The sequence below is a fragment of the Vidua chalybeata genome, chromosome 1 (genome assembly GCF_026979565.1).
Source record: "Vidua chalybeata isolate OUT-0048 chromosome 1, bVidCha1 merged haplotype, whole genome shotgun sequence".
NCBI lineage: Eukaryota > Metazoa > Chordata > Aves > Passeriformes > Viduidae > Vidua > Vidua chalybeata.
Genome location: NC_071530.1, coordinates 92315370 through 92339688, shown reverse-complemented (window position 1 = coordinate 92339688; position 24319 = coordinate 92315370). Strand labels below are relative to the sequence as shown.

The 24319-nt window shown below is 37.8% G+C and overlaps 1 protein-coding gene across 1 annotated transcript in view; it reads left to right on the top strand.

Moving 5' to 3' along the window:
* Positions 1–22188, top strand: part of AHRR (aryl hydrocarbon receptor repressor) — an 81028-nt gene extending 58840 nt beyond the window's left edge. The window contains exons 5-11 of the mRNA XM_053966044.1: positions 10090–10179; positions 11438–11567; positions 13019–13152; positions 14534–14733; positions 16419–16537; positions 17488–17629; positions 20162–22188. Of these exons, the coding sequence (XP_053822019.1) occupies positions 10090–10179; positions 11438–11567; positions 13019–13152; positions 14534–14733; positions 16419–16537; positions 17488–17629; positions 20162–21281 (1935 nt within the window). The 3' untranslated portion in view covers positions 21282–22188. The remainder of the gene's footprint in view (positions 1–10089; positions 10180–11437; positions 11568–13018; positions 13153–14533; positions 14734–16418; positions 16538–17487; positions 17630–20161) is intronic.
* The last annotated feature ends 2131 nt before the right edge of the window (positions 22189–24319 follow it).

Here is a 24319-nt window from a genome sequence, read left to right as displayed (position 1 = left end):
ATTTTTGGTTTATTCTGGTCTGGAATCCCTCTTCAGCTTCCCATAGTGCTGACACTCTCTTAGCACAGTCCTTCTAAAGTAAATCCTGATAGATGTTGATGCAGTGCTTCATTTTCTTAATCTAACTGGTTTAAAATTGGACTATCAAAATAGGAAATTCTCATAAAAAGCTCATAGTCTTTGTGCCTTTTTTTTTTCAGTTAATACAACTTTCTAAAGTTACCCAAACAACGCTTTTGCTTTCCTTTGTTTTCAAACACAAACCTTCTCCCAGAAATTTAACTGACATGATTTAAGCTGACATTAGTCACTTGGGATGACTTACAGGGAATTTATCCATTAAAATAAACCATAAATAGGGTTAGGAGTGCCGTTTTATCACATGCGTAAATTCACTTTCTTCTTGCCAGGCGTAGGCAAAACACAAAGGAACACTTCAGAGGCCCTGGTCCCTTTTATTTCTTTCTTTTCAAATAAGCATTTTTCTAAAATCCAGACTTGAAATTTGGCATGGCCACAGCTCTGTGCAAAAAACATCCTTTCTCTTGCCCTTTAGACAAATAACTAATGTTCTCGTTTATTCCTTTCTTCTTCTCTTTTTTTTTTTCTTCTTCTCTAACAAATCTGGATAGAAAAGCCATGACCGCCAAATTCCATTTGCTCTCTCCTCCAGTCCTTAGTGCTACTGTTATGAGTACAACAATCATGATACTGCCACAGTGCTGAGGTTTCTGAAATACAGGAGGTGGCACCATCCAACTTGACAGGGGGACAGAGAAAAACAAAATTGTGTTATCCCCTCCCTTCAGATTTTCAGCCTAAGTATGAGAAAAGTGATAAAAGATGGATTTTGATGGGCAAAATTGTGTGGAAATAATGAACAAAATGATAACCACAATTGCCAGCACACATAATGTCTGAGAAGCTTGACTTTTGCCAGGACTTTTGCAAGAGATTTATGGGGGAATTTGAAGAGGAAAAATAGGTACTTATGCAGAGGCTTGTTGTGGAGCCTTTTTGCGAATGGGAAAATGCCAGTAAGTGCTTCATTTCAGATTTCGTGACATGTTGGGCTGATGAGAGTTAGTATTTACCTTCTCCAATACAAAATTACAATTGAGAGGGAGCAAGTTGAGAGTGGATTGGAAAATCAGGACAGGCAGCCTATGTTCAGTATGACAGAGCAGAGTGAACGGGCTGTCAGCGCAGGTATGTGGTGAGGAGAGACAGCTCTCATCCTCTAGCTGGTGCTGGCATCGGGAAAAGTGTCTTCCATTTGTCAGGAGGCAGGCAAACCTGTTGTCATATGAAGAGGGCTGGCTGAGAAATTGTAGTTGTACCAGTGAACAGAGCAGCTGTCCATCCATAGCGTTAAGGTGAAGAATCAATAAGCTTTGGGCACAGATGCAGCTCTGAATTTCAGGCTGCTGTTGCTGTCTCCAGACTGCTCATCACAGCCAACTCCACCCGAGCTCACTTTTCACAGCCACTTCCTCTGTTTCTGCTCAGGCTATTTCGGTGCCTCTTGGAGACAGTCCAGTGGCCACATAACTTCCTCCTCAACAAAACATATTCTCCCATTTCAGCTCTGTTAGTTTTTTTTCCTCTCACTGACTTCAGAACTAATCCTTGACAACTATTTCCACCAGTCAATAGGTTTGGTATCTGTATCTGAGCCCTGCATTGTACAGATGCACCAGGACTTAATCTGCTACTAGAACTGACTTCTTGCATTCAGGCAACAAAGGCATTCACACAAAACACATTGTTCATTTCATACCAATTTCTGCATTTGCTTTTCAGGAAGCGTTTTTGAAGATAGCATAGTCATGTATTGCACAAAAAAACCTCAAAACATAGATGAAGCAGATATACACTTAAAATAATTGCAATCCTACATTGTTCAACTTGTCTTTAACTGGTTGAAGTGAGCACCCTAAACTGTATTCATAGATGACACTTGCTTTCAGTATATTCCTCATTCTCAATTCAGAAAAGCTCATGAGCTGCAGCCTTGCTATCTTCTCAATAAGGCACAGTGATGAGCAAGAAAGCAGGTCTAGGCTAGACTGTGTCCAGTCTTGAGAGCTTTTGCAAATTTGCAGTGATTTGGTTATGGAGGTTTTGGTAAAAAACCTAAATATTTTACTAGAAATATTGAATACATTCCACTTTCACTTTTTGTCTGCCTTAGTTAATAAAACTTAAATGCTCAAACCAAAGCAGGGGCTTGCAGAAGAGGCTTGGGGAAGGATTCATTTAGTCTATAATGCAGCCTAAGATTTGCAGTCATTGCTGCTGGTTAAAGGAGTTGTCTCTAACGTTCTATCCTTATCCCTCTCCATAAGATCCACTGTCATCCACTTGATATCTCAATTAGAGAAAGTATTGCCTGCCTCTCTGGGTCAGCACAATGCCTTTATAGCAGGATTCACCCCTGCTGTCAGAATGGGATAGGGTGTGCTTGATACAGGATACTTACAGCATACAAAACATGCATGAGATGACAACCTGCAAAGTAAAACTGTTCCCAGAGTCAATTTCGGGGATGCCATTCTCCCTGAAAATTCTACTGACCTGAAATAGTGTTTGAAAAGGGTGGTTTAGCATTTATTATCAAACAGAATGTGAAATACAGATTGTTTTGCTCTTCTCCCCACCCCCTGAAAAAGTTTCATGTTAGAAAATGTGATATATAGTGCTAAATACACAGAAAAAGACTGCTGTGAAATTAGGACATAACATTCTGTTTTCAGTATATAGGCTGCAACATTGTCTCTTTTAGGTTTTGATTCCTTACAGAAAGAGATGTCTGCCATTCATCCTCATTAACAGTTTGCAAGTACAAATAAAAGTCAGCTGTGGATGGAATATTATGACGGCTTCCTCTATTCAGGACTTGATGCACTTACATGTAAATAACACTGAAAAAAATCCAGACATTTGGTACTTACATATGTCTAATTGTCTAACATGTTGGATAAATATTATTTGAGACTCTTTTCAGTAACTTATTTCTGTGAAATATAATGCCTAATCTGACTACATTTGTTATTTCAAAGTCTACCTAACTAAATTTGTTATTACAAGTGCAGAGTACTGAGCAATTAATGCTTCATTTTGGGTCTTCTCAAATGGAATTAATCAGGCTTGCATTTTCTATATTGAAATTGTTGAAGAGAAGACTGAAAAGCTCAGAGCAGCTGCAGAATTCAGAAAGGACGAAGAGCTGAACTTGCACTGAAGATATTGCTCCAGCTTTGCTTCCATCTGTGAATACAACATCTGCTTTTGAGGAAGTAAAACAAGAAACTGCATGAATCAATATAAAGATAGTTTCTATTTCCATGTGTAGTCCAGGACATAGTATTTGTGAAAGAGAATTGACAGGAGGGTTCCATTACCAGTAGAGCACAATTTTAAATTCAACATCATGATTAATGAGAAGGCTAAAGAAATTGATATAATGATCATGTTGGAATTTAGTATCCTTTCATGATAACTGCTAAGGTAAATGATATGTTACTCATCCACTACCCACTAACTATCTAGCAAACATCATACATCTAGCTATGTATTAATAAATAAAATGTGTTTTGCCCCAATAATTTTTGAATTAATTATTCAAATACTCTTCTTTATATTATTTTAAGTAGCCTTCAGTACTTGTATACCATCCATTAACCTCAGGTAGCATTCATATTCTTGCTTCCCATATGAAATCCCAAATGGTAAAGCATGCCATATAACAAATTTGTACTGAGGTGTTCAGTGTTGTCCATGAATTCACTTTTGCATCAACAAAACCTTCCCTAACCTGTCTTTAAGCTAGTCATCATCAGTACTGCTTCTCTCTGGAAGCATGGTCTATATTCTCTTTCCCAGTGCTTAATACTTGTGGAAAAAACAGGAATTAATGGGGATGCATCTCTTTCTAGTATGCATCACACAAACTTTCTACACAAACAAAGTCAACTGATGCTTCAGCTCTTGTTTCTTAGCCCCATCTTGGGCAGAGTAATTGGTTTTGAGGTGCTGGGTTAATTGGGGACCAGAAATTCATGTATATGTTAACGAAGAGAGGCCCTATCCCAAGGACTTGACACAGACTAAGCAAGCTTTGTTACAAAAATCTTAGTTTGGAAGGAATGCATAATGGAAGAAAAACTGCATTTACAGTTTTGCATAGTGCATTCAAAACAACTTCAAAGGCAAAGTTGTTCTTGGTTTTGTCCAATACTTGTTACATATCAAGCTTATAAAAAACATCACTATGGTTTAAAATGTGTTTACATGTGTGCACACATTGCAATCTCACCCTCCAGGGAACTACTATGTTTTCTTGGAAGTTTATAGCTCACAATTACCGGAGCCCAATGACTTACATTTTCCTAACTGATTTCCAGGAGGCCGGTTTCGACTGCTGCCTCTTGACAAGCCACAGCGTTCCAGCTCCCTTGTTAGACTGAAGACACATATATAAACAAGCATCTCCAAGGTTTCCCTAATTCCTTCATGGAAATGATGGGATATTGAAAAATGGAATAATGAGAAATGTCACCAGCTGAATGATTCACAATCATTTGTGCCTTTCAGATGGCTCAGCTGTTCCCTCTGACAGTAAATGTGAGGGCCAGGGCTCAAATCTGTCTGGCATTGTGAATGATCGTTGAAAATGTTGACCTTGGTAGTGCAGCACTAGATGCTGAATTTCCATACTGAAAGAAGCCTGAAGTGATATCCAGGGTCAAGGACACGGGCAGGAACATGAACTTTGTTTTATTTGGGGTGACAGGAGGAGTGGAAGGGGCATAATGGTCATATATACATATTTCTTTGTGTTTGAAAATAAAAATTTCTGCTGTCCATGAAAACCAGTTTATCAGATTGAGCACTTTCTCTCCGAAAGGCTTCCCATATAACTCCATGTCTGTAGACTTCAGCTAGTACTTCCTTTGCTGGCTCAAATGATGGAAATTTGTCTTCTGTTCTGTTTCTTTTGCCTGAAATTTAATCTGTACACGCAAACCCTTGATCAAAACTGAATGCTAAAACAATTCTGCCACTCTTCTTTGCACGAAATAGTGCTTACTCACAGAAATACTCATTTTGAAGTTGCTTTGTAGATAGATAGTCCAGAGGGCTAAGAGATACTGTACTTGTTGAGCAAAGGCCATATTCTGATGTCACCAGATATGGTATTTCTGAATAGTCTTTTATGCTGTTTTTTACTTCAGGGTTCTGTAAGAGTTTTGGGTTTTTTTGGTTTTGTTGGGGTTTTTGTTGTTGTTGTTGCTTGGTTTTGGTGGTTTTTTTTTGGTTTTTTTTTTTTTTGGTTTATAAAGAGAACCTCAGGGATTTAGAAGGATTTTGAGAAGGGCGACTGTGAGTCCTAAAAACACCAGTGTAAAGAAATACTGATTCACTAAACAATTCAGTTTAAGACAGAAGACACAATTAACTGTCTGCATTTTCCTCCCAATACTCATAAGACATGAGCAAGTATATAATTTCCAGAGTTTTTAAATAGCTACTTATTTAGATCATCAGAAAATGGCCCCATCCCACATAGGATGGGGCAAAAACTCAGTGATCCACTATTAAATGAAACTGTTCCAGATAAACTGCGAGCCAACTGACCCTGGAAATTTAGTACCCAAGTTGCGTGACTCGAAAATCTGTTCAAAGCAAGGCATGGCTGCAGGCCTTGACTGTTGTACTTTAGTAGCCATAGTAACATGGTCTCTGGAGACCTAATGCTAGTGAATTTTCCTTTATTTCAAGGAAGAGTAATAAGACAAATGTGCATTGGAACTCATTCTCTTTCTTTTTTTTTTTTTTTTTCCTCCTCCTTATTTTTACTATGCCATGACCTTGACCAAAATATCTTTGAAGTATTTTCTGGCTGATTTTCTGCTATGAGACCAGGAAAAAAAAATCAGGATATATAAAGGATCTTGCCAAAGGAAGTCCTATCTTCCTCAAAATATTTGCCTTCATTTCCAAAGAGAATCTCTTGACTAATAAAGTTTCAAAAACTTCTTAATGGAAGGAACTGATAACTTTCATCTCACAGCTACTGCAGGCTCCAGAATAATATCATACTTTCTTTGAACTGACAGATTAATTGTTTTTTTTTGTTTCAGTAGCAGGTGCAGCTTTTCGTGAGTACATAATTGGATGTACATGTTTTTTCAAAAGAACACAGGCCCCTATCTGGTGCCAAGCTCTCCTTTTTTTTTTCATTTGGGAAAAATGTCCCATATGATTTCATTTTTTAAGTACAATGTAGAAAACTCATGTAAGTGTTTTTAAAAAGCCAAATACAAACAAACAAATGTTCACAATACATACTTAATTCTGTCTCACATGTTTCAGCTATTATCCTGGATTAGAAATTCCATCTGTCATTGAATCCATATGGTTTACCACATGGCAGTTTAAAATCATGTATTTTTTGCAGATTTGAAGTTAGTTGTTTTTTGTCATAGAAGTTTTAAGGTCCATACTAATAGTTTTGTGTGTTTGTTTCTATGTGTGCATGTGTACGAATATGCAATATTGGAAAAAAAAATTTAGTATGCAAGTGGACTGTATTGATTGAAACACACTTGTTGGACACAAAACAAATACCACCAACATTGAGTTGTAGAGTTTGGTTATTTCTCCTCCTAAATACCAGAGCCCCATTTAGGCTGTTGATAACTTCTGCTGAGAGGATTAAAGTGAAATGAGAAGAGCTGCCTTTATTTCTCTGTGCTGTCACCTCAGTGTTTAGGGCAAACATGTGCTTCCATTAGGGAGCGAGAACTGCACAGGTATGAGGCTGGTCCATATCCTCTTTCCTGTTTCATCTCCCCGGGTTATCATTTTCCCAGGAACATGGCTGCTGTGGTTCTGACACAGCACACCTCCTCTTCACTGGGAATGAGAAAAAGCTTTTGCTGAGAATTTTATTTCAATAACTGAGAATGTTTAAAAATCATAAGTGGAGCCATACACTTTGTTGTGATGTTTAATGTGAGATGTGGTAACTTAGAACAAAAAAGCTGGGAATAGTTTTCACCCATTCTCGTGGACTGAAGCTGTCTCTCTACTCAGTCTAACAAGTCACTAGGCTTCTGGCCAGAAAAATGGAAAAACCTCTATGCAGTGTTACTGTAAAGGATTTCAGTATGGAGTTGTATTTGGTACCTGAGAGATTTTTCTGAGAGGTTGGAAAAGGTATTTCCCTACTGATTTGCAATCACCATTACCCACTCAGGGTGGGTAATGTGCTAGCAAACACCCTTCTCCTTAACCCCACCTGTGGTAAGTAGATAAGAAAAGTATAAATCCCAGCCCAGCTCTGACTCTTTTGAGTCTTCTGTATTACAGATGTCTGTTTTCCCACTGAACTACATTTTAGGGTAATACTGAGAAAGCAGAAGAATTTGCAGGCGTGCATGAGACTCAGTGGTGTAAAGTTTTACTTGATATCCAGCTTGGCTTTGTTTAGTGTGTCTGAAGCAGCAGGTTTCCCAGCTAAAATTAATTTAGAGACATGGAATTTGTGTTAATCCTCACCTTAGTCACGTGGCTTCATAAAAGTTGGTTTTGCACCGAAGTAGATTTTGCTTTCCCTGCTTGCAGGGCAAAGCATCTGATGTCTGCAGTTGGGGTAGTGAAAACCAGGGGGTGCTTATTTAAGAGATATAACCTCAGAAGAGGACACCAGCATTTTGAGAACAAATCAAAAACAAAGCAAGGGAAGTTTGGAAATCTCTTCATTTACATACATGCTTCAAATCCACACTTGGTTCTGGCTTAACCTAAATACATGGCTCCTTGAACTTTTCCTCCACTTCTTCCCTCTTTCTCCCTCCCACCTCTTTCTTAATGCCTCCTCCAACCTCACAGATGTAGTTGCCAGTACACTGATCTGAATCCCTGGAAATGCACATGGTCCCATTTCCCTTTCCAATTTTTAGAAACTGCTGCATCTAGTTCAGCCTGACTCTAGTTCTGTGGAAAAAGACCTGTAAAGAAAAACCTTCCTGCTTTCCACCGTGGGAGATCAAGTCTCACATTTTAAGGGTAGAGACTGATCTCTTATATATGTGTCTAGGCCTAAAGAGTATGTACCAATATGTTGAAGAAGACTAATTTTTTGAATAGATGAATTTATCTCTTGATAAGCAATCCTTGACAAAGGCAGATATTCCTACAAGGGCTGTAAAATTCCAGCTTGCCTGCAGGACAATGGAGGGTAACTTTTAAGGATGTTCAGCATGATAATGTGTAGGATTCTTCAATAATATTCAGATCTTGTGGTCTTTGAAGCTTAAACAATGAACGTAGGGCTTGGTGTATTAGTTTGCATAGCTTAAGAACTTTTATTTAATTAAGCACATTTCTTTCATTTTTTAAATGTTCTTAGCATCTACCTGGTCCAGTTTCATAGGCAGGACTTGAAGTCTTTCAGAATGTGCCTGGTAAGGGGCACAGACAAAAGGGAGCTCCCTTAAGTGTCCCACAGCTATCTTTATGGAAAATTTTAGTCTATCCAAATAAAAAGGCCTGCCAGATGTTCAAAATATAATAAAATTCCTAACATCACATCACTGATGGTTTCATTGTTATGAAGATGAGTCCAAAGAGACAAGATGCCAAAAATGCTTTCTTGTCTCCATTTGACATTGGAAATGTATATGACAGATACCATCCATGGAAGTTCCTCTCAGTGCAGTGGGAGGTGAAGATGCAGAAATCTTTACATACCATCTTCTGGTTGGTGAGGAGCTGGGACAAATTTGGGCATTATTTAGAGCAGGAAATAGCACCAGTTGAGCAAGTCCTTGTGCTTGAAGAGTTGACAAGGCAGAGATCACTCTTATTCTGCAAAGGATCTGCACCTATGGAGCTGACCTGGAGCAAAACAAGATTTGCCATTGACTGTTCTTAGCGTTGACTTGTGGTTAGTGTTGACCTGATTGAATCACTTGCTGCTACAGCCATTGAAGGCTCTCCACTACTTTTCTCAAATCATTGTTTCACAGGTTCTTCAAGGCACAGAGCCTCTGGCCAAGTGTGGTCCCACGGGGCCACGTTTCCAAAGGTGCTCCACATTTACGATGGGAGCCAAACTTTCTGAGGAGGTCAGTCTATTGTGCACTGAACTCTTGAAATTCTGCCCACCATTGTCACAGTGGGAGCTGCTTTCAAGCAGTCTTGGAAATCTGGTCCTTATTTAGGAACCAAAAAGAGAACCAAGCTCACAAAAATATGTCAGTGTATCTGGTTACTGAGCAATTGAAAATCTGTCCTCACTGTGTTTCAGGATTAACTCAGGATTAATAGGCACATCGAGAGTAAGGTGAAGCAAGGATAATAATAATATAGCAGTATTTCAGCAACAGCTATTTGAACTGCAATCTCAAAGACCTCAAAACCACCACATGAAAGGATCTAGACTGCCTTGGAGTGCAAGCCTGCTGGAGTAAAGATATGTTACCAAACCTTTATCAAGGGAAGAGAGGCAGAATTAGTCAGTCCTCATGCAGCATGAGGACTGACTTTTTATATTCATTGCATTTATGCAATTATGCTATGTATGTATTTTTATAGCAGCTTAAGAAAAAAGCCATACAAAAAGTACAAATCCAGTTTTAGAGTCATGGGTAAAATAGCACATGTATTTAATTTTCCCTTTGGATATTATTATATCATGTGTATTAATGCATATATATATTCAAAGCAATTATTATGGAATGTGCAGTTTTAAATTAAAAGAAAAAACAAAGTAGTTGACACTTGCTATTAAACTTTTAATTCTATGAATTAATGATTATGCAGACAATTAAGCAGACAATAAACTAGTATTGTAATAAGGTCATTATACTGTAATTAAATATTTTAACTATTTTTAGAAAAGAAAGAAAGCATGTTCCAGGTTGTTACTCATTTTTCATGGTAGGAAAGAATTTATTGTCCAACTTTTGCAGAGTGAGTTTTTTCATTCCTAGGATATTCTTAAAACTATTACACTGATACTAATTTTATTCTTTATCTTCTTATTATCTTTTAAAGTATTTTATTTTCCTTTTTCAGTCACTGAATGGTTTTGCCTTGGTGGTGAGTGCAGATGGAATGATATTCTATGCATCATCAACAATTGTGGACTATCTAGGGTTTCATCAGGTAAATATATTCAGAATTACTTAGAATACCCAGTCACTGACATTGTATTGACTTTCTTGTCAATACATATATTGCCAATATTATAACTTCTGCTATTATTTTTAAATGCAGCACTGTATGTTGCATACCTTTGATTGCTGATTAGACATACACTTACTGAAATAAGGTAATTTTACTATGCCATCTCATTTTTGTCACTCTCAGGGGTGAAGATTTATTTCTTGAAATTTCCTTTTACAAAGCTTTCGTTAGCAGAAACATGATTCGTTATAAAACTAAGATTTAGCTAGAAGTTTCTTTTCAATTTCAGTATAAGATGCTGCTTTTCTAGGCTGGTTGTCTGTGTGTAATAAGTATATTCTAAAGTCACAGAATAGCAGAACCACACAGTTGGAAAGGACCTCTGGAGGTCATCTAGTTCAATCTCTTGCTCAAAGTACATCAAGCTAGAGCAGGTTGATGCAGGACTGATCTATGACCCATCTGGAAGATGTGTTCCAGTGTTTAGCCACCACGACTGTAATTTTTTTTGCTTATTATTAATTCCCAGCTTCCCACGTTGCCACCTGCATCTGTTGTTTCCTGCCCTCTCACTGAGAAGAGTCAGGCTTTGTCTTCTCTTCCTCTGCTCATTTGGTTGATGTAGACAGCAATACATTCTTTCTGTGGTTTGCCCTTCCGAAGGCTGAGCAAACCCTGTTCTTCTCTCCTGGATGTGCTCCAGCTCTCTTAAGTGTCTTGGTAGCACTCTCCTGGGCTCATTTTGACATTCTAATCTCTTTCTTTTCATGGGGTACCCAAAACTAAGAGAGAAATTTGCCTTTGTGGAACTTCCTGAAGTTCCTATCAGCCTATTTTTACAGCCCACCAAGGAGCTGCCTTGCCCTCCCCAGCTCGTACCCTCTGCAAACCTGCTGAGCATGCATTCTATCCCAGGATTCCTTAGTCAAGAAATTAAAGAGGGTTTGTCCCAGCATAAATCCCTGGGGGAATGCCACTAGTCTTCACTTGCCAGTTGGACGTTTATTACTCATATTTGCATATGTACAAAAGAGTTAAGAACAGAAAGAATCATCTTAGGATGTGAGGGGAAAAAGCAGATGTTGAGAAGTAGGGGTCTTTGAAACAATTTTCCTCATTAAAGCTGCTCCAAAGGTGTCCTACACCTGCCATTATTTTAAGCAAAGCATCAATCTAAAGATAAATGGCTGCCCCCCTACAGTTCCTAATTAACCATTCCTTGTTGTAATCGTTTCAGACTGATGTAATGCACCAAAACATATATGATTACATTCACGTGGATGACCGCCAGGATTTTTGTAGACAACTGCACTGGGCCATGAATCCTCCCCAGATGTTGTCAGGACAGCAACTACAGTCAGAAACAGGTGGGATTGTGTATGTTGATTGGAAATGTAGGCACCACTGTAAAGAGGTAGAATTGCACTCCACCTATGCCCGTATCAGTACCATGTCCAGTCAGATTCTTCACTGGAAAGATGCACAGTGGCCATTTATTTATGTTATTGTCTCAGAGATGACATTTCTTCCTGATCCTGGGCATTTATAAGGCAGAGTGTGTCACTGGTGCTCCAAAGTTGTTTCCTTTAGTTTTCTCTAATGTGCCTACACGTATTCCTACAGACTCAGAATGAGCAGCATCAGTTCTTCATACTGCCAAAATTTTGTTTGCAACATATCAGGACATCAATAGTCCTCTCATTGATGAAAAAGGTTTCTGTACAAAAGCACCATGGAAGCATCATTTTCTACCATTTGTTTTTCCATGCAAAATGATGTAGACAGAAGCCTTCTGAAGAACAAATATGTTAGCAATGCACTTTTTCCTCTGAGGCTATACTTTGCTAGGATGGGAATTGGATGCCTGCCCTCAAAGTTTCTCCTACATGAGATATTAAGCTGAAATCACAACTACAGAACATACAATCAGGTTGAGATTGTTAACCTTAAAAAGAATTATTGATCTCAGCAAAATGTATGCATTTCACCAGAAGGTGAGGTAGTAATTGAGGAAATAAATTGGGAAGTATAGTCACCAAATGAGTGGGGAGAAACTTGCAAGAAATCCTTCAGCAACCTCTACGAAGTCCTCAGGAACACAGTCATGAAACTTTGGTGGAATTTCTTGCATTTCCGGTAAAATAGTTTCTGTGTTTTACAAGAGTCTTATAAATATCTTATAAATATAGGAACTTTTCAAAATTTTGTAGGAAATATGCAGGAAACAAGCAAAACAACATACACTACTATTTCAAACTATAAAATTTACAAATATTTGGAATTTTCATCCTAATGTATATTGTGGAGAACTTCAGGTCTTGAGTTCATAGTTTTGCATAAATACTTGTGTGTTTTGGGAAATATTTCAAAAAACTGCATTTGTACAAAACAGTCAAGGAGGTGCAACACCTGAACATTAGCTAATAATCTACTATCCATTTTTTTGTTCTGGTTTTTTTTTTTTTTTCTAGGATTAGCATTTTTCCTTATTTTGTTCTCAGGTCTAATGCATTTTCTGTGATCTCTGATCTCAAAACAAGCGACATCTGTTACCCTGTTTTGCATCATTAAAAATCACAAAAACTCAGGAAATAAAGTCCAAATTTTGGAAGAAACTCACCCGAATCCCATTGCAGAGCTTTTATTTTTCTTTTGTAAGAGCATGTGCAGATGTATCCATACATGACACCATTGAATATTCGTCCATCCATAAAGCAATTTTTAGCAATTTCCGTAACAGCTTCCTCAACTGGCTACAGAACATTTTCATTATTTCTTAGTGTGATCTGATATATGTTGCCTCCACTGTTGTCCCTAGGAGAAGAATATATTCTCAGTAAATTGTTCAAAGCACAAGAGAATGACAGCATGACAACAGATTATTCTTCCTTTTTAACTCGCTGTTTCATCTGTCGAGTTCGCTGCTTGTTGGACAGTACTTCTGGATTCCTTGTAAGTACAACTTCACTTAGATCACTGTAGGCATGACATAATAGACTTTAATCACTTCATATGAAAAATTCTTCAACATAAATATTGTGGAAATCCATTGACAGGATACACTTTTCTTTTGTTGTGCACTAACAAGAAACACCTAAGATAATTCTTAATATCTGTAAAGAATGATGGGAGAAAAGAAGATTGCAATATTTGAAATGGAAAGACTTTAAAAATTTTTATGTTTTGAGCTCTCTTCGACAATATCTGTCCTCAATTTGTACTGGGCATAGCACAAGGGTGGCAAGTCTGAATTTCAACAATTAACATTCAAGCCCAAAATATTTGCTTTAAGAAGAAGGAAAAATAATCTGTTTTTTCCTTTTGTAAAGAATCCTTTAATAATAAAACCCAGAATTAGAAAGTCTCTTGCATGCTCCATACTAGGAGTGGTTCATTTCTAGAAATCACTTCTTCTCCATTTCCTTAGTAAAGACCAGTGCTGTTTCTCCTTAGGGGAAACTCCAGCATGTGCAAAGAAATGTAACAATGAGCATGAGACTGGGAAATGCAAGTTCTGCCTCAGATGCTCATTTGTTGGAAGGCTATGGGTCTCAGCAGCTGTCATTTCTGCATCCCTGCTTTAATCTCATAGCTTTGGAAAATGCCTAACTCAAATGGGCTGATTTTTCACTGGGCATTTTTTTGGTAGTTAATTTTTTCACTGAGAGGCAGCAGCTTGCTATTAACTTGAACCCTGCTCTCTGACTACACAAACATTTGAGGCGAGGACAGATGGTTCCTTCCAAGCTGTGCACTCTGTATGTGGCTATCTTGGGCCTATTCTTTTCCTTGGTACCTGTCTGCACAGCCTTTGGGTTGTATACTTGCCAGTCTGTATACTTCCCAGAGAAAGTGCAAAATAAGAGGAAAGAAACTAAGAAACCATCTTGCTGGAGAAAACAGAGCATAGAAAAAGAATGGTTCCAGCTTCAGTGGGGTACAGAGGAAACAACTGTTTGCACCACTGTACATGGCCCGTTTTGGTGAACAGAATGTAACACAGAACTTCTACTTCTGAGTACACAAGAGAGAAAAAAATCTCAACCAGCCCCAAAAGTCTCACCTTACTATTGATAGTACCTCCACCCACCCTGCCTCTGAAGTGGCATGGTTTCAATTACATGAAGAAAATTAAATTCGTAGTTCAATCGCTGATTCAAAACTGGGTTTGGTGTTAAATGACACAGTCTGTAGGTTGTATTAGCATACTAAATGTTTATAAACTAAATGCTTAAGTTGTTGGGTTTTTGGTTTTGTTTGTTTTTTTTTTTGTGTTTTTTTTTTTGTTGTTTGTTTGTTTGTTTTGTTTTGTTTGTGTTTTTTTTTATACCAGACAATGCAGTTCCAAGGCAAACTAAAGTTCCTCTTTGGACAAAGGAAGAAGTCCTCATCAGGAACAGTATTGCCACCTCAGCTGTCTTTATTCTGCATAGTGGTACCACTTCTGCTCCCTTCTGTGACAGAGATGAAGATGAAAAGCCTGCTTGTGAGAGCAAAACACAAAGCTGATGATGCAGCAGCAGCGAACACAAAGTATTTACAAATTAATCTTTTGGCATTTAGTGAAGATTATGGGCTATTAAACATGTAAAAAACACAAATTATGCTAAATATCTCTCAATTTTAAAACTCTTTCTTAGAAAAGTGAATAATTTATCTGGATTTACTATTGAATACAAAATAAATATAATACAATTACTATAATATAGCATAATAGAAGGCAAGATGATACAATATATTATACTTTATTTATAATACATGTTAAGTAATATATTTCAATATACAAAATTTTATATTAGAAATGGAACATTAGGATATCTTTCTAACCTTCGAAAGTTACCAATGCAGTAAGCCAGCTGTAAAAGTGGAAAAGAAAAAGTATTTTTTATGTAAGTTTTCTAATTTCAGTATCTTCTGCTAATACAATTATTTTGACTTGGGCATTTTGGTAACAAAGGAAAAGGAAAACTTCAGAAAGCTGAATTTGTGTGTGGGGGGGGGGTTCACAAAGAGTCTAATGTGTTGTACTTGATGTATGAATTTATCTTTCAACAGAAGTTTTATGAACATGTACGCTTACAAGTGTACTAAATGGCTTGGGGTGATCATTTGGTAGCAATAACAAAAGATCAGGACAAATTGTGTTCAGGCTCATCTCCTTCCTAACACTTATTTTTGTTACTCTTCTGTGGCAGAATTTGTTGATGTTTGGGGCTAGGATTGTATTTTCCCTTATTTGCTTAAGTATAACCTTACAGTAATGAGTTCTATTGCTTGAAGCAAAATGCTCATCTGTATCACTGACAGTACCATAATTTGGCTTTTAATTAGATTATGCTTGTATATGTGTGTATTCACTATCCAGATGTATAATGTGGTTCTAGTACATACACCCTTTTGAGAAGAACTAATTTGCTGGAAGTCTGATATAATGGACTACACAGGCTTTTGGAATACAGTTGGAAAGTAATTTCTACTTGCTAGTTTTTCCAGTGGCCCAGGTGAAATTAAGTGATGATCAGAACTGAGTTCCTCATAGTGAAGTGCTTTACTACCTGACTGGACAGTGGCCAAGGCTTTGACAAGAATGAAGCAACCATTTATCTTCAGTGTTTGCTTTGGTTCAAGTCTGAAGCATGGTAGCCAATTATGGTGGGCAGATTTACACAGTCTTTTTTTTTTTTTTTTCCCCGATGGTCTTAATGCAAGGAAGCATTTGTAATTCAGTATTACAAACATTGCACCCTTTTAAAGCCCCGATTCAAGCATTTTCAACTAAAGATTGGAAGAAATACATTCAAATCATATGGTACTTATTGCAAATTGAAGTCATACCAACTCTTAAATGCATTGCTGGTCACTGTGATGTATGTACCTCGAACGTAACTTGAATAGGAAGAGCAGAATATACACAGCATTTCTCTCAATTCCAGATGAAATTTATTTTTCCAGATATAGTAAGTCATGAACAGAATATTCCTAAACATAACTATTCCTCTTAATTGAATACAGAACTCCAGTCACACACTAGTTGAAGCAACCAAATGATGCAGGAAAAAGACAATTATTTAGTGCTAGTTACTACTTAGTTAAACCAAATGCCTGTTGCATCCTGGGTTTTGGGTCATCAGCTTGAAGATCATATTTTTTGGAGTCTGTGATTCTACTGTGCTGTCATTCGCTGACAAGGAATTTTCCACATTTTCTCCTCTCTACAGCTCCAGTTCAAAAGGCAGTTCAGGACTTTGTGAAGCAACAGAATTATATGGAAGAAACAATCACCATGAAGGTGCTGCCTTCACTAATGCATTACAGATTGCTGAAAACCAAATCAAAGGTACTGCTAAGTACTTCTAGATTATATACAGTTTATGGAAAAAGAAACTCGTCTTTTAGTTTCTTCTGATAAGTTTTTCAGGTTTTGGTCCCAATGCTCTCTTCTGCTTCTCCCTAGCACCTATTCTTTAAAAAAAAAACAAAAGAAATTGTCCATCACAAAAGATAATGCAGAATAAGTCTGTGATTTCAGAGTAGGTAGAAAATTTACAGAGAAATAAACAGAGTAAATAGTAAATTGCAAATAGATGGTAGTAAAAGAATACTCAACATATGCTTGCCTAAAAGTGGCAGCACTGAATTCAATAAGTTTATGTGAAAATCCTGATAATTAATAACGATATCTATTCCTCTTTGATGAAAATTGGAAGATATGTTACAAATGCTAGTTTTCCCCAAGGATTAGAAAACAGAGGAAAATTAGAATGCATTGTCTTTAAAACTCATGATGTGCCCACAGCTTTGACTCATGCTTTTGCAGTTTTTGGCTGTGGAAAAATTATGAGAGTCTAGTCTCTATTTGAGATTTTACAATAGATAAAATTTTGATGGTAAGCCTGCCCCACTGGGTAACTTCTTCTTGAGTGGACTTGTATTCATCCTTCTGTCATATCTGCTGGAAATCTTTAATGTCTTTAAAATCATTCCTCTGTTATAGCTCCGTTTTTCATTAATTTTTTTTTTTGTGGGTACTACTACTACTGAGATGTAAATATTAGAAGGAATGACTATTACTGTAAAATCCTTGGTTACAGTTTAAGTGCCTTACTAGGCTTTTCAAATTTTAGTTTTAAGATGTAATATGCTTCATTTTGTGATATATTTTAGATTGTACTTTCCTATGCTGATGCTTCTAGGACAACAAAGAAATCTTTGAACATTTGCAGTTTAGCTAACAAAAAATATTTAATACTGCTTGTATTAAAATCTATTTTCTTTAAAATTATATAGCAAAGAATAATGGAGAAAATGGCATTTCTCTAGTCAAAGTACAAACAAATGAAGATCACTGGGTCTGGCTTCAAGCTAACACTCAACTTCTGTATCGAAGTGGTTGTTCAGAATATGTCCTTGCCCAACAGCAAATGTTAAAGTAAGTATATTTTCCAGTACCAAAAAAAAAATAGGAAAATGAATGCATTCTTTTTGTATGAAATCTTACAAAGGGCTGTAGTGACCTAAGAGAAGAGCTGAGCGAGAAAAATTTAGTTTATTTATTATATGGAAATCTATTTCTGTCTTGGGACATATGAAGTGGCAGTTATAATCCTAAATAATATTTATTTTCTGTCTTCAGCCTTTTCTTCTTCTGAAGTTGAGTATACACATACATTAACACAGAAATAAATTACTTGATTATTAATATTTGTCTTTCTTGCACAAAAAAAATATACTTTGGGTTTTGTTTCACGTTGCAGCTGAAAATCTAGTGTCCTAGTTTTTCTGCTTATTAGCATTTGACTATGTTAAGCTTTTTTTTTCCCCTTCATGTAAGACAGTTGAGCTCATGTTTTCAGTTGTGCATGTGCAACGTAATCTAAAGAAGGGTACTAAGATTCATTGTATGCCTGTAGACAGATATATCTAGTTGCCTGTAGGCTCAGTCACGGAGTAACTAATCTCACAGTAAACTAATCTCTCAGATTTGCATTCAGAGAGGAGTTTTTGGATGAGTTTTATCCTTTCCTCTCAAGTGGACTTTTCATCCTTCCCCTGTGGGACTGTCTGTTCCAGTTCCTGTGGGCCTTGTTGAAGCATCTCTTCAAGCTGGCCTGAGGGAAGAGATAAGAGAGTGGACTCAGTGAGCAGGGGCCAGGAGTTTTATGTAGCCACCATCTGGCCCAGTGCTAAAAATGTGGCTGTTATCCCAGATTTTTTCTTCCAGAATGCCTTGCAGGTGGAAGAAATAAAGGAAAAAAGTCTTTGCACTTCTAGAGTAGATATTCCTTGCAGGCGGCGTGTCTCCCAAGATCCACATGAATAGCAGGGGAGCTCTCACCCGAGGATGCTGGAACTTTTTACCTTTTCAGGGATGGCACAAACGTCATCTTGCTGTGTCAGGGAATGAATTTCTATTAAGAAGCAGATTAAAAGGAGCTGTTTCTTTTCTTAGTTTCTCTACTTCCAAATTGTTTTTGTGTAATTAAGCATGTTTATTTAGTTACATTTTTGCTTTCAGAGTGATTAAAATCCTTCCTTTGTGCTTGATAGTTCCCACAGACTGAAGTATTACAAGAGTTGGCCTTGGTGTTTATATTCAGTTTTGTCTTAGTCTGCGATAGATTTTGTATATGCTACAACTTTTTTTTTTGCTGCTGTTAAAATGTATGCTGTCTTCCAGGAAACATAGATTCTTTTGGAGAATTTTCACTGTAAATTTATTTCACTGTAAATTCTTCATTTGAGGGCTTAACTTTTTTTGACTATTGCATTTTGTTCAGTCTTATGCTTCCCAATTTGACTATTTTCTGAGAAGCATGTTCTGCAGCAAACTTTTATGAGACCATTTGCATCTCAATACTGTTAATAATAAATATAAGAATATTTAGCAGAGGACTGAAGATATTTAATGCTTCAAACAAGAGAGAGAGAGAAAATATTCTTCTTTCATGGTGTACATTATTACAGTGGAACGTTCTCTCTTTGTAACAACACGGACTCCCTCTACTGGAAAATCCTTTTCTTGCACATTGATTCAAGGAAAAAGTTCTCTTGTGAACTAAGAAAAAGCCTTCTAAACGCCTCAGTAGTTCTTCAGGTTTTTATAGGCAGTTTCCTATTGAGACGGCTGCTTCTTGCTTGGAGATGCATGAGGTGGTTTCATGGCAGTTGACCCTGCAGAGCTGGGAATCAGCACATTAGTGAATTCAAGACCTAAATCTCAGGATTTGGACCCCAGTTCTGAAAACAGCTGCTTTGGGCATGGTAGTGCTCAGGCAACACTCTCTGCCAGTTTCTTCTTTAATGTTGAGTACTTCAGCTGGAGGTCATGGAAAATTAATTTATTGGCCATCTTAGAAAACAAAAGGCAACAAATTAAGTTAGACATATAAAACAAACATACACCCAATATGAACATCTGTCACTATTTGGTTATTTAATTTGGGCATTTTATTTCCTCTCAGCTGTGTTGTTGAAATTTAAACCCTCACGGCTGTCCCTCAAATCACTCTGATCAGAAAGGTCTTACGTGTCCAAATAACTCCTTGTTAACAAAATGTATCTCATCTAAGATACTTCATGTATTTTATCTCTAGAATTTTCTACACAAAAATGTTATTTAGATATATTTTAAGGGAAGAACAGAAGTGTAGGGGAATTACTGTATTGTACTACAATATTTAGGTTCTTTATTGAACTGTGTGCCTGAAATGGAAGAACAATGCATGAATTCAAATGAAGCAATGCCTCAGGAAGTTAGCTGTGCACACACATTGACACCCAGATGTGGGGACACTCTTTTGTTCTCTCAACAAATGCAAAGATTTTGTGCACAAGGGTGTGAGAGTCCTGTATTGAGGACAGTGTATAGCTTGTAACGCATGTTAAGCCATTCTGTATCCCAGAAAACAACCATTTAGAACCCTCTGATTGACTGACTTCTTTTTTCTACTGTTATTGAAAGGGAAGAAGATGAACAATTGAAGATACTAAGTGGTTTTGCCAGTTTGAAAGGAAACCTGGAGGGGCTTTCCTATAATAGTGCCATTGAAACTCTGGGCCAGTGGAAGCATCTTAACTGGGCAGCAGTGAAGAATGAACAAGATAACGTAAAAGTGAAGTTTGAGCCTCATACTAATGGTGAGTGTTTTATGCAAGAGGAACCTCTCAGCTCTAATACATCAGTTTTAGGCATACAAAACAACTGCACCACAAACAGTAGCTGGACTTTAAGAAACTCCAGTTCTTGTTCTGTGAGCCAGAGAATGAACACGTGTCCAAACAGGAGAGCTGGATCACTCTACAACAGAGACCAAAATTTTTTAAATTTGGCATCAACTTGTCCTTCCCACTGGGGAAGCGCAGAAAACGGCCAGCCTTACTCGGGGCTCCAACAGCGCTGTGCAGAGAGCTATGTGACAGACCATGTGAAGCTGCAGAGACCATTAATATCCTCAGAGTCTCTCTATGACACAGCTGTTCCCTTGGAGATGCCTATCAAAACGGAATATGACTCTGATTCTGAAAACATTGCTGATAACTACGTGCTTTCGCAGAGCCGAGCCTGGCTGGATGAGAGCGGCTCGGTGAGAAAGCAGGCGTCCAGCTATCCCAACAGAATGCACCTCAAAACGGAGCCGGACCTCTGCGAGCCAGCCTTGCCATGCCAGAAGCCAAGGCACTGCCTTTACACACCCCATAATTGGCAGTGCATCATAGCAAATCATCCCAACAACCTGACCTTGAACAGAGCTTGCAAGGCTTCACGGAACAAGGAGGTGTCCCCCTTTTGCCCTCAGAACTCCTCTGTGTGTTTGGAAAGCATGCCCGACCTGCCACACACAGCTTGCTACAGCCACTTCTACAGCCCCAGCCCAGGGGAGGAGAAAGAGCCGATTAATGAGGTGTTTAAAATGCCGTGTGAATTTAGAAACCCCTGCTTGGTTCAAGCAATCAAGCGTGAGCCCCTGGATTCTCCACCGTTGTCCAGCAGCGGACAGAACAGAGTACACACAAGCTTCCCTGAAAATACATTAGCAGGTCCTGTGCCTCATAAAACCGCTGAATGTACATTTTTGCAATAGATTTTATAACATTTGAAATATTTATAATGTTAAAAGCAAGAAGTTGTAGATTCTCTTCCAACTGAGTTAAATTACTTACTAAAATCAAAAGCCAGTGGAAAGATTTTGAGAATGTGTGTGTGTGCGTGCACCTGTGTGTGAAAAGAAACAGACACAGGTACACACAGCCTACCCCCTGCTACTGCCCTTCTTTTAGTGATCTTGGGAAAGATGAAAGAAAGATAAAACCTCAGGCACAGAAAAATAGTCATTACTTGCTGCACAAGTATACCTGATAATTTTTCATTATCACCTTTCCTCCCTTGTCTACAGTTCATTAGCAAAGTCTAACAATTTCTGTTTCCTTTGTTCTGTTTGTTTTTCTCAAGCTGATGTGATGCCTCTGTGCAAATCAAAAATGTTTATGGTCTTCAGTGTGATCAGTTTACCATAAGAGTTTTTGCTTTATAATTGTTTTTCACTCTTATAAGAAGGATCAGCTATTCCTTCATCCCAGCATTAAATTAATGGCAATAGGAAAGGGCTTCCCAACACAACTTCCTAATTTAAAAGGACCACATAAGTAAAAACAACGACTTACATAAATGAGTTAGAAATTGTTTCACTTCAAACTGAAGTTACTCCTAAGTTTCTTGATAATATTATTGTTTTAGAATCCATATTTTTCCATTTCATTGCCATCAGCCTTTCATGTTGCTGCTGAAAGACTGAACAGTGGGATGTAATCTACTTCTATAAATGAGTTACAAAATGCTGTTAAGTATATGTGATAAGTATTAAGTATTTCTCCTATTATTTTCCTTGCTGTTACTTGTAACATCAACAAAGGAAATGCACTTTTTTACTTTATAGTATTTTTTGACTGGTAGCAGCTTGTTAGATATTGTCACCCTACATCAAAACTAAATCCCACACTAAGATTATTTTCAAAAACATCCTAGTTTCAATCCCAAAAGAAACCCATAATCTCACTGAGAGGTGGATGTATACCTTTCAAAGGCACTTCAGTGCACTTTAGTGCTTTTGAAAACAGAGTGTATACTTTTCTTTGAACCCAGTCAGTAATGCGTTTCCACAACAACAAAAAAATAAAATTATATTTGGGTTTTGTTATTGTTGTAGTTTGACTCCTGCACTAACTTTTTCTTTAAAATTGCACTATTTCAACTTTATATCAATTTCACCTATATAACAACCACATCATTAAAAAAAAAAGCTTAGATGTATGTATATGTGCTTTTTAAAAGAAGCCCTGTAATGAATGTTTTCTTTTTCAAAATGTTATAAATAATTATAATGTCTTCCTTTATCTGTTAGTCACAAAGGGCATGGCTTTGCATGCCAGATTGGTGGCAGAAAAATCTCCAAATGCTTTAAATATGTGGGATAAGTGACGTTTTCAGGTAATGCAATGGTTCTGCACCTGGGAGGCTTCTCTTCTCCAAGAAGACTGACCATCTCTTCTGATAGAATTTACTGCCTGTACATTAGAGTTGGCAGATGTAAAGATATTAATTCTCTGCATGTTAGTGCTTATGAACTATGGTATGAAATGCTGCACACTGGACAGTAAAGAGGGGCAACAACATCTTACTGTATCTTGGGTTAAATCTGTCATAGTCCAGTTGACCATATCCAAGCCATGAGAATGTTTCCTTTTTTGTGTCTGAGGTACATCAGCTCCCTTTTGGCCATGTGCTGCCTCTTGTTTGAGACAGTCTTGATATCCTTGCTCTAATACTCCTGCCAGTGGTTGCAATGCAATATTAGACCCTGGTCTGAAGTGAGATCACGGTGGTGGAATTTACACTGCTCTCCAGTACACCACTGTCCACATCACATAAATTCAAGCCAAACTGCAAAAATATTTGTGGGCAAACAAACTTGTTCCTCATGCAGAGTGAGACTGCCATAAATCAGGTTGCTGCACAACCTCTGCTTCACTGATTTACTATCTACATGACTCCAGACAGCAGTTCTTTAGACTCTCACAGAGTTGCTGTCATGGTCCTTTGCTTGGCATGCAGCAGTGCACTGGAGAACTGTGCTGGTGCCAGACACTACTGTGTGCCTCAGATCTGCTTGTAGGGCTGTGCTGTGAACACTGCAATATTCTCCAGTCCAGTTCCTTGTGCAGCTGCCTTGCAGAAACGAGGTGATGGGGAGACAGGGTAGTGTGGGAATAGATGGCTGGGGGCAAGTGGAGAATACACCTGCATGACCTCTGACAAGCTCCTTGACAAGCTCCACACTTGGAATCACTGTCACACCTCTGAATGAGAGTACCTGGGGTTTCACATTGCCTTGCACTTTCTCACATAATTTGCATTGATGAAGTGTGACTCTAATACCCATTATCTTCATCTGGACATGCTGATGCCATTTTGCACAATGGGAGTGGTTACACCAGGTGCAACTCTGCAGAGGACTGTGCCACCAAAAGCCTTGTCTGTCCTTAGAAATACTACCTGCTGTGACTACAGTGGGAGAACTGTGCCAGCCAGGTTCAGTTCAGCTTCTGAGTGCAGAAGCAATTTATACTAACAACAGAAATTCTCTAAAGTTCTCCCTGTTACAAAATTCTTTTTTTTTTTTTTTTTGTTGACATAACTATCTGCTCTCAGGCTTTCCTGGCACATATCAGTTAGAATAATTTTTCTCAAGTTTCCAACAAACCCAGACACATTTTCATGTTTCCAACAAACCCAGACATATATTGATCAATATTATAGAGGTAGGTGAAGCTTCTGCATGTAAGGGAATGTAATCTGACACGTGTATGTGACTGAAAAGTGAGATGTCACCTTCTGACTCCCTGCTATGTAAATGCAGTCATGTTTGTTTCTTTATTATTCCATAAAGTCTGAAGCCAAGAAAAACACACTTATCCTGCACATCACATTTGATTTTGGCCCCCTTAATTTGTGGCTGAGTTCTTATTTCAGGTCTCACATGAGAGACCAAATGTGGTATCAGTAGAATTACTTCTAGTCTAAATTATCACACATGCAGTACAGCAACCTCCCAAGACCTGGGTT